The 11,804-nt window shown below is 40.1% G+C and overlaps 1 protein-coding gene and 1 long non-coding RNA gene across 2 annotated transcripts in view; both read left to right on the plus strand.

Annotated features, from left to right (window-relative positions):
- The window catches only part of LOC145436951 (uncharacterized), a 300,821-nt gene that overhangs the window by 86,203 nt on the left and 202,814 nt on the right, over positions 1–11,804 (plus strand). The window lies entirely within an intron of this gene.
- On the plus strand, positions 489–5,005 carry LOC145436943 (transmembrane emp24 domain-containing protein 9-like). The gene is made up of 2 exons (XM_080314134.1): positions 489–869; positions 4,445–5,005. The coding sequence occupies exons 1-2, from the start codon at positions 548–550 to the stop codon at positions 4,840–4,842; spliced, it is 720 nt and encodes a 239-aa protein (XP_080170260.1). The 5' UTR covers positions 489–547; the 3' UTR covers positions 4,843–5,005.

An 11,804-nucleotide genomic window follows, 5' to 3' on the forward strand; every position in this document is an offset into this window, starting at 1 on the left:
CATTTTTCCGAATCGCGTCGCGGGCCGCAGCTGAAAAGTTTGCCCACTACTGGCTTAGAGTGGAGCAATTTTCATGATTGAAGCCTGGGAATGCTAAATTCCGCTGCTTTAGACATCACTCGTAATGCTGTAGAATGAAGATAATAAAAGAAAATGCGAAGGTTTTAACTTTGGCCTTAGTAGAGTGTATATTAGTCTCTTATCCACAAAACGCCGAGACGATTCGTTCTGCTATCTGTATCAATGAATATAAACTATATATTCACCCCGTGAAGACCTACATATTTCAGCTAACTGCTTAATTGATTTGACTTTCCGCACTGGAGCATCGTATTCTGTGCAATCGGAAAAAGTAGCATCATTGCTACCGGAAAACGGTACCATTTAGCTACTTACAAGCACCGCACTAGTAATATATTATTTCAGTGCTTTCTTGTGACGGTATAGCTCGAACACTATGTTGGTGTAACAGACTGCGCAGTTATTATCTGAGTTCTTTATACAATTTTGTTTCAGCGACTACGCACATAGTGACACCATCCATATTATGAAGTATTCGACATTATGCTTGCTGGTTTTCGCGCCCGGGGGATTGTCACTGTTCTTTATATTAGGCGAAAAAGATCGCCATTGTTTCTACGAGGATTATGAGAGAGATGTCTTGATCAGATTTGAGTTCAACGCAACCCTGCGAAAGATGACCACTCCCGTAGGAATGGTGATTAATATCTACGAGGCGGACAGCAGGAAGGAGTTGTTCTCGAAGGAATATGCTAGCGATTCAACAGTAAGCTACAGAACGGGAGAAGCGGGAACCTACGCCACATGTGTCTTAACGAACTCTAAGAAATGGGCGATGTACGCTACAGGTGAGGCGCTCTCCATATGCAATCATTCATCTTTCTACGAACACATTCTAGAGCTGACGGTCCCTCGAAAAGTATCGCTTGATATCGCTAGGCGATGCGCCGACATGATCGCAGAATGTTGAAAAATTTTGAATCGCGATTGTGACTAATTATTAGAAAGTACACTCTCAGCGAAAAGTATGTGTATTCACACCGGTTTGCGACTCGTGAATTACGGATGTGAACAATGAACATAAACCCGTGGTGCACTAAACCTACCCCAGACTTACACGACTGTAAAAATCAAACACAACATTATAATTCAAATGACACTTGCATTCGTGGACTACCTTTTGTGTGTAAATACACATTGTTTTCGCTAAGATTGTAAGCACTCAATGAAAATTCGTCGTGTGGTTGTGGTACCCTTTCCGCTATAAGCGTGCAGAAATGCTTGGTGCTACATTACATGTACCATCAAGGTAAAAAAATCTTTCAGTAATTTTTGGAGTCAAGTGGGAATTATAATATACTATACGTGATACGTAATGTAAACTGTATATTATCTAATCAAGTGCTTCTCAACCGGTGGGTCGCGAAGACATTTTAAAACTTACACTTTCTTATTCAATTTTCCGAATATTCCAAACACTTTATATTCTCTAGATTAGAACAGTAAATGAACGTTCTCCTACTCCAAATTTAATTGTGTTTCGCCCTCAAGCGCCACAAGCCACATCGCCGTGATCCCAATCCTTTTTGAATCAGGTATTCGTCACAGTCATATTGATTGAAGCGTGAAATCAGACAGTGCATGAGTGAGATTGAAATTCATTCTTATTCTTTCCTCCAAAGTCTTTGCGAACGTTGATCGGAAAATGCAGCAATCCAAGCCCATTTGTCGATAAAATCAGCAAACAATTGCCGCAACGCCGCAAGCTCCTCATAACGTCATTGTGCTCGACGTAATAGACGAATTGCTGATTGGATGCGCGGTTTCTCGTCCGCTGTTGTTTGTGGTAAACATAGTGATTTTCTACTACAATGATCATTTACACCAGGCCGATATTCTTTATCATGATTGCGCATTGCCGACTTGACGTACAGTCCACATCCAGACTTTTTTGAAACACCGCTTAAGCAGATCGGATGGCGAGGAGCTTAGATAAGTATTCCACGTCTGTAATGATCTGTTACTTGTAGTAGCTTAACTGCCTCACCCAACCCCCCAATTGGTGCATCGATTACGAAGAGGGGCAAAATTATCTCATAAATCAACATAAAATATGGAGTACTTGTTTTTTAGAGAATAATTGCACTTTTTCATATTTTATTCGCGTCGCGCGTGATTTGACATCGTTCGATATCTTGGTTTTAATAGGACTGCGATGAGCAGTGGCTTAGACTTTAGTCGCGAAAGGGCGTCTGGTGGGTCGCTCAATGATATTCGGATAAAAAGTGGGTCGCGAACTGAAAAAGGTTGAGAAGCACTGATCTAATCCATAAATACTGCAGCAATTTTGACCTTTGCTGCTACATTCAACCGCAATAGCGTGAGCCATTACCTGTTTAATAGACGAATCTATTGTATTATATCAGTGTCAGATGACGCCAGGTATATGTAGTAGGGATGGTGCAAATAGGGTTGCATTTAAAACAAATTGCTGCTTAAAACACTTTGTTTAAAACATGTTTTAAACTGTGTTTTAAACGAAGGCCTTTGAAAAAAAGTTTTGTTTTTTTAAGTTGTAAAATTATGCCATAATTGTATAAATACTTTCAAAAGACATGTTGCGTTAGCCTAAGGATATCTACCACCCGATATAGCCGACGTATATCGATATGGGATGGTTGGAACCCTCAAAATAGTCGGTTCAACACCTATAGTTCAGATATTTCGTCAGTTGTCAATTTCAAGTCATTATTATGACATCACAATTGAATATTCTTGACGTCATGGCTTAACAACCAATAAAAAACATGTTTGAAACCAGGGCCTCTGACGTCATATTGCTAATTCCAACCCATTCATTTTCGTGAAGTAATATATTAACATTGTACATGATAACTATAGCGACGACTCGGGCCATAATCTGCCACAATGCTGAAGTACATGCTGACTTTTTAAACGTAACCTAATGTATCAACTCGAACAGTGGTTCTCAATTTCTTTAGACAAGCCCCCTCCATGATTGTGAAAAAATTTCGGGTCCCCTTATCGCCTTATCGCAAAATGACACCAGAATGCTAGCCATTCTTGGCATGGAAGGTTATCACTGTTGATGTGATAATTCCCAAATATGAAATTCCGACTATACACAGAGCAATGACTATGAATTGGAGGTTAAACCGTGCGGGGCGCGAAAAACATTTTTTTTGTTGACCGCAGTTTTGCCCCCCCCCCCATTCAGATGATTTCACGCCCCTGTTTGATAACCACTGAACTGGAAAATCAAATGCTGCAATAATTCCACAAAATCAATATATTCCATTGGTTTGTCAACAATTTCGATGAGGTCTGGGCTAGACGGGACAGATGTATTCTTAAGAGTTAAACATCGGTTTTTACTTGCGCCAAATATCATCACAAAATCAAGTTATACAGTAGCCAACAACACAATCGAATAGATTTGGTTTTTATGATACAATATGGTTATCCAATCAAGGTAGGGCCTGTACGCTTGAGAGATTTTCTATATTAGACATCGAATCCTTCTTTATATCAATTTCGTTGACGTAGGCCTACTTCATATATTGGTTGACTAACCACAATTCGCTGACTTCCTACACATGTCGTGTGTTTCGTTTTTGTTGTTTTGTGATTGCGGGCAAAACTCACAGCAGAGAGTCACAAAGATTCACAAACAAAAATCAGAAAATATTTCTTGCCAAAAAAATTTAAAATTGGCAAGGTGTCAGCGCCATACAGGGAGTGGTCCGAATTTGAAATGCAAAGAATTTCAACAAAACACGTTGTAATGACGTCAAAAATTATAATACATCAAAAGGTTCTGAGTGCAGAACCTTCCAAGGTTCGTTTGTGAACACGAACCTGCGAATTATTTAAGGGGGCTATAAAGAGAAAAAACCTACGATTCACAAAGGTCTGGGAGGAATAAATAAGTTGATCATTTCGAACAGGAATAGGAATAAGACATTGAGTATTTTCGTCCTTGATGCTTTTCGCATCATGATATACATAGACAGGATATATGCATATGCCTATGAGTAGATGGTGTGTATATGCCGTTCGGCAGGGAAGGTGCATGTATAGCCTTGTAAGGCTTTCTAAATCTTGCACCACCCCACCATGCTATCCCACCGCAGAGGGGGGAAGTCATGGACACAAAGATACCAATGTTACTAATCAGGTCTATGGTCTGACCAACAGAGGATTGAACCAACGATCTACCGATCACGAAGCTGAGCGGTTCCACATTATTTTATTTTGTGGGAACCGTTGTAAAAAGCGCCGGATGGGGTATCCGATCACCACCAATTATATTTTTTGCAACCCTGCCTGATACCATTACCAGGATCCTCTCATCGGTCGTATTGAAAATTATTTGGATACTAAATTTTTCATTCTCGTTCAGACTCTATACTGGTGCATTTCCGATTCGTTGCTGAATACATGCCACAGGACGATGCAGTCAACACTGACGTTTCGAAACAAGTAGTTTCAAAAGTGAAAAAGGCGACGACCAAAGCCCCAAACGCGGACCCAAACGAGTTGACTGAGTGGCAAGGGCCCGACGCGTCTCCACTTCATGGTGTGGAAAGGCGGATGGATATAGTTAAAAAGGACTTGCGTTGGCTGCAAGGGATGACAAGGGCGAGCAAAGAAATCGAAGCGAAATTCCGCGAGATGGCAGAAGAGACTAACTCCCGGGTTTTGATCTGGGCTTCCGTGCAGATTGCTCTCCTCTTGGCTACAGGATGGTGGCAGATGCGGTCGCTGAAAGCGTTTTTCCTATCAAAGAAACTTGTGTAACCCCTACTGACCTCGGAAAATCGATAGTTTGCATGATACGTCGAAAGCGGTCCGATAGATTTTTCTACTCTAAGTGTTCTGAAATATGAGACAAGGAAATAGTATCCCTGAATAATATTTAAGTCTGGAATAAGGAAAATACATGTCAATGAGCGTGTCTTTACCATGCGTTTACTGCTATTACGTGTATTGAGACGGTATCTAATTCAGCAGGTAAACTCAAACGCAGCGACTTCAAGTCTGTCCTTTCTCGGGTATCCCGGTGTCAAAGTTGCTAGGAGGTTGCTGAATCGAAGTTCAGTTGTAGATCCGTAGCAGTCTTTGGTGCAGTGGTTCCCAAAATTTGTAAGCTTTTGGAACACTAGAAAGGTTATAAAAATCTCGCGGAACACTCGGTCCGAGAAAAGTTGATTTAGAAAATGTTGTTGTTGTTTTATTACATGAACAGAACAGATACGATACGGAAAGGGGTTATAATTGGTCACAAACCAGCTACTTGTAATGTACATCCCTAGGTATTAAAAGGATTTTTGAATATGGTGAACAAAACCACTTGCGTCGTAATCGCCAAACAAACATAATTAACAACAAAAAATAACCCGCATTTTGCCATTAATCCCAAGCAGTGTCTCTCGTTTACAGCATTTAATTTTACTCAAAAAAAAGCCATGTTCACCTATCCATGAAGATGCAAATTTTAACACAATAACGATTGTTTTCGCACCGATTGTGGAAAAGGATTTGCTAGCCGACAGCTAAAAATCACCCAACATCTTTTGAAGAAATATCTTTAAATTTTCGTAAGTCAATTATCTGCTCTTCTGCGGAATGATTGCTTGATTTATTAGGATGCCGTAACTGATTTCATTGTGACTTCTGCTGATGAAGAGGTTAGAGTGGAACAAAAGGCAAAGTGACTAGATCCATTTCCGCGGCTCCGATGGGATTTGGCATTGGGGTCAACCGATCAGGATCAAATCCGATTTATCTTGTAATCCCATATTCCCTATTCCAGTTGAGGAACTAACTCCCAAATCAGAAATTTCGCGTGGTAAGAGTAGTCACTTTAGGGAATTTTCCTGAATGAATTTTAAATTAAGATTGTTGGCAGATCAGTCTTTTTGAAAATATATCCTACATAAATATTGTTGCTGGTTGATCAATCAGATATATATTAGATCAGATTGTAAAACTTTTTAGTTAGAACTACTTATGGATTCAACTGAGAAGCTCTATCGCGATGTTTGTTCATGCAATAGGTCTGCTTGTCACATTGGGTGGATTTTTAATTTTCTGCAGAATGCACGGGCATGTTCCGTACCATCGTTTTCTGGACGCTAACGTCAGAACAGAATTCGTGGAAAAGCGCAGTCGTACACTGTTAAATTATAATCCGGATTATATCTTGGCCTAGCTTCTAAGGGTTTCGATCGGCCTGGATTCGTACCTTGAATAGTACGATCAATTGGTCATGTCGGATGTAGCATATATATGTGTCCAGGTAACATCGTACTGAATGGTCGCTGAGAATTCTAGTTCTTGAAGTAGCCTACCTCTCAACTAAAACAAAAATCAGCAGGCTTATAGTTCGATTACCTTGGGTTTTGTTAAGTTTTCTGAGTTGCAGGATTTATCGGAGTTGAGGAGGGATACATGTTTAATTTAAGAAGTAGCAGTTTTTAACACACATGATCGGAGTCGGATATATCAGGAAAAAACCTTATCAATCCTGCAATATTCATCAGGCCACTTCTCAACGATAGATATAACTTTACCTACGGCTCACCTACAATGTTGCCTCTAATTTTTGACGGGTCTGCGCACGCTCACCAACTCACTGCGCAGAGCCTTGGAAAACAGTGCGTAACGACCAAAAAAAGGTCATCATTTTGGATTTTTTGTGCGCAACTTAGATTTTCTGTGCGCAGAGACCGTGAAAGCACTGCGCATTTGCGCACGTGCGCAGCTTAGAGGGAACATTGCTCACCTGTATGGACGATGTAGGTTAGCCCAAACAGCAGACCTAGGCAAAGTGCGGCCCACGAGGCTATTATAAACCGTCCGCGAAAAGTTGCTTGGAATTCAAAACATAAACCTTTCTTCTTAATATTGCTGCGTGGACTAAAACCATAGCCTGTATAAATTGAACCGAAATGCTTTTCCTTTCGAGCGTTTTCAATAATATGTCGGGACTACTCAGCCTACGTACCTCGCATGCGCAGGCTAATCCAGATTCAAAATGAAGTCAATTTAGCAAATTATGCCGTAACAATTAAAGTCACAAGAAGTCACTAAACCTTCTTTGTTTGCCATTGTCGCGTTAGGCTACACACCAGACATGGGGTGATTACTTTATGAATGTAATCGATTGCGATTACGATTACTTCTGAATGACGCGATTACGATTACGATTACGATTACAGCAAAATCAGGAAGTAGTCGATTACGATTACGATTACATTGGAAAAGTAATCACGATTACTCACGATTACATTTATTTTACATCTTAGAAGTTATATTGGAAGACAATATATGGGTTGCGCTGAAAAGGCCTGATGAGATAACAGACTTCCTTTAAAAAAGATGCGTAATTTTCTTGTTACGTCATAATGTACCAATTGCCCATTTTTATAAAGGGCGATTTATCGCACCTAACGATTTACATTCTTGCCAGATCCTTGACTGCCGTGCCCCAAATTTCCCAATAGGGTGAGGAACGAGCACGAACGGTACTCAAAAGTATTTCGTAAACCAACATAACTTATAGAGTACTTTCGAGAGATTTATTCAAGTTGAAAATTCTCTCTAGATAGCTTGATTTTGAAATGCATACGTCTCCCCATCAAGAAAGAAAGCATACATAATTTATAGTAGGGTAGCCTTTAAAACAAATAGTTGTTTAAATTACTTTGTTTGAAACATGTTTCAAACAGTGTTTTGAACAAAGGCATTCAAAAAACCTAAATTGTGTTTTTTAAGTTGTAAAATTATGCCATAATTGTAAAAATACTTTCTAAAAAACATTTTGTATGAGCCTCCGGACAATTACCACCCGATTTAGCCGACGTACATCGATATGGGATGGTTGGAACCTCAAAATAGTCTGTTCAACATTTATACTATAGATATTTCGTCAAAGGAACTGTGTTTACCCTATATATTTTCAAATGTCAATGTCAATCCTCCACTATGACGTCCCAAATGAATATTTGTGACGTAATGGTTTAAAAAAAGCATATTTTAAACAAGGGCCTTGTTTCATACATGTTTGCTTTAAATAGCTTTTTGTTTTAAATGCAACCCTAATTTATAGTAATTTTAAGCATTTAGGTTCCAGTCAATATCGTGCCACGACGCACCAAAAGACATATGCAGTTTCGACCAACACGCGACTTAACGAAGTGTGCTACTAAAGAAAGAACTAGGCCGAAACTTAGGGTATGTGTCCATTGTCAGTAGCCGCGCTTAGTGGGCGTGACTAATAGTCCGATCCTTCCAATCCGAGCCCACTAGGCAGATGCCACCCGGGCACGCACAGAGCATTAAAGACATGACAATTTGTGTGTGCGTCTCACAAAAGTTTTTCTTTCAGTATGCTACGCTCGGCATACAACAATATCTTTTGATTATGTCACAGACCGGAGGTCACGAATTAACAACATACATTAAAGTAGGCCTAATTATAACAAGATACCAGACATTAATTATGAATTAAGTGCCCCCAGCTCTACAGGTAAATCTCACCATCGGGTGCTGAGAGACGATTAAAAATTAATAGTAATATAATGCAATTACCAATATTATTGACGAAATTCAGTCTTCACCATTAATATACCACCCTATAGGGTCCAAATACCAACGTTTGGACTGGGGGACGAATTACTGTTTTGGTACTGATTTTAGCTACAACCCACGCTAACATGTTATATAAGCCCATGGCTATGGCGGCGGGGCCCGATGTTGAGTAAGAATTGTGAAATAACGATTGGCGCCCGTTTCAAGTAGATTCATATGAGAATAAGATGCAGAGAACATTAAATCCTGTCTTCAACTTGTTGCAGATAATGTACTGCAAGCTGCAGGTACGTGAAACGAAAAAAAACGGTTCCGTTATGATATAAATCAGCAGCTGTTGATTTGTAATGCCTCGTTGTGGAAACCGTTATGTTTTATTTCACGAGTACAAAATTTCAAATCTTTGTCCGGTGTACTTACGTACTAAATAGGCCTACTGCTCGCCAAGCAGCAACGGTCAAACTGCGTTTAACTATGCATATTGCATAACCAAACATCAATACGCAAGTTACTGTTTTAAACTAGGCAGAGTAGTGAATAATTATCCTGCTGCCAAGTAGTGGTGTGTGGAACGTGTTGATAACCTGATAAACGGTGGGTGTTCTTACAATCACACTGATGTACGTACAGTCGTACATCGAATATCTATTTACTGTGGATACTTCTTACGCAATGACGAGCAAAGTTAATAGGCTACTTCTGACGTAATAATGGGCAGTGGCGTTTGAAAATCAGACGTTTGTGCTATCACGAAACTGGTATCCTTGTTCATGAATATTCATTGTTCAGGTTATGTCAGAGTCCTTGTACAAATAAAAAGTAATCGTTCTTTCACAGAGAAATCGATTAGATATGTGAAGTAGTCGATTACGATTACGATTACTTCGGAATTTTTTCGAATGTAATCGATTGCGATTACGATTACTTGAAAATGCTGTAATCGTCGTAATCGATTACGATTACTAATCGCGATTACCCCATGTCTGCTACACACACGGTCTGTCTGTTCTTAGACTTGATTCGTTTCCAAATCCCCAATTCGTAAAGCAAGTCAATCACTGCCCGTGATTACTATGAGTCACCATATCACCCATAAACGATGAATGGACATGCCAAAAAAGAATGCCGAAAGCAGAAATTCAAAGATGGTTTGGAGCACTAAATAGGGGTAAACCCGTCTTTTTAGTAGTTGGTGCAGGTCGCCATGTTTAATGAATAAAATTTAAGTCGGTATTATGACAAAAATACAAAGACGTGCACTCAGTCAAAAGAGGGTGAATTTCAGAAGAACTATGCAAGCTTCGCTCAACAAAAAAAGGCTATTCCACCGAGCTGCACATTGCTCCGAAGATACCGACGAAGACAATATGCTTTGTAGTATCTCAAAGGCATTTTATTGTCTTGATAAAAAAGCGTTGATAGGATTTTAAAGATAGTTCAAAATGTACTGTGCACATACCCTCTCGACGTCGGATCATCAATCACAATCGTTGCTGATCATTGTGCGCGACCCTGTCTTGATTCTGACTAGTCGAAGAAGACTATCGTTCGATGCCGACGGCTTGTTATCTGACAAGTGCTGCCGCCTTTTACCTGACAAGTGCTGCATCCCTTTTATCTGACGATGGACCGACGTTGTACGACCGACGCTGTCTGTTTTATCCGATGTTTTACAGTTAGTCCGCTGATGTTTCCTGTCGTACAATAAAGTGCATGCCGACGTATTTGCCGGCTCTCTGTTGCAGACCCTAGAGCAGTGGTTCTCAACCTTTTTGTCTTCGCGGACCCCCTTCGGACCGTCACCGACCCCCGCGGACCCCCACGAAGTTTAGTTCAAATTTAGCTCAAATATCGTGCAATCGTCATCTGTCTTGTGCAAATGATAACTGTAGGCTTAGTAGGCTTAGTGATAAACAGCAACAAAATGACTTTTCTTGAAAATAAGATCATATACTACTCATGTAGAAATTGGATTTCAAAGCGAATTCTGCAACTGCATTTCTTGAAATACGTGATCGTGTCTTGAAAATCCACCCCTTCGATTTGATATGAACATTGAACAAGTGCCGAAAATCCATTTCCATAAATATAGGTGGCGGCGAATGTAATAATATCGCGTAACGCTTCCGACGACACATTTGGGTATGATCGCAACAAATGTGGCACCAAAATGACATATAATAAACATACAACGTCAAGCCTGGTCATTTCTATCTAGCAGCTTATCTTGAAGTTATTATGGAAAAAGTGGTCGTGTGTATCACAGAAGAAAAATGATTTTTGTTAACATTTCGGAGTCACCGTGATTGACCTTTCTCATCAAACTTTTTTTCCACAATCCCCAACAAAACATCTCTAAATAGCAAAATGTTTGTATCAGTAGGCTATGGGCAATTTAGCAATTAAAATGAGCTGCACAGCGAGATATTTCATCTCAGATGACGATTCAGTTGATGTGAACTCTGGAGTTTTCCAAATAATGAAGCGAAACTGCCTCGTGATTTTCCGAATTTAAAAATATACAAATTAGGTTATCAACTATTTTGAGGCTTCGCGGACCCCCTGAAAATGCTTCGCGGACCCCCGGTTGAGAACCACTGCCCTAGAAGGAACGCGACGTAGTCTATACTCAGGTGGCGTGCCTTAGCGCCCCATAGTATGTAGGCAAATATATCTATTTATTATTAACCGACACTTTCTCATTCCCTAATATCAACACATCCACTGTGCAGCATTCATAAACTTACGCTTGAGACGACGGCTAAAATTTCTGAGTTGGCCCGCCAACGTATTTTCTGCTCTTCGTTTGGCCCGCTGACTAAAGTAGTTGCTCCCCCCGGCTATACTGCCTACCTAATTCAGGTACGAACAAAGAATCACTATCAGCCAGTCACACATGTCAGTTCTTACACTCATATGGATGATGAGTTGGGGGAGTCTCATGTAGCGGAAAGGCCAGCCTGGTGTCAACTGACTGGTAGATAGGCTACCTGTTTAATATAGATATATGCATACAAATGGACCTTTGAAATATATTCAATTGAATTCTACAATATACCAGTCATATTTGAGCTTGACTATTTCCATGCTTCCAACGCAGCATTCTAAAACCTGATGTTTTTGACGTCACACATAATGCAACAGAAAAATACGAATAGTTGGCCTCC

The sequence above is a fragment of the Botryllus schlosseri genome, chromosome 4 (assembly GCF_051294905.1).
Source record: "Botryllus schlosseri isolate E-star chromosome 4, Bs_hap1, whole genome shotgun sequence".
NCBI lineage: Eukaryota > Metazoa > Chordata > Ascidiacea > Stolidobranchia > Styelidae > Botryllus > Botryllus schlosseri.

Bases quoted from the DNA above. Each gene is read 5' to 3' on its own strand.
- LOC145436943 (XM_080314134.1), top strand. From the start codon at position 548: ATGAAGTATTCGACATTATGCTTGCTGGTTTTCGCGCCCGGGGGATTG. The intron at 870-4,444 runs GTGAGGCGCTCT...ATTCTCGTTCAG, and splicing joins ATGGGCGATGTACGCTACAG to ACTCTATACTGGTGCATTTC.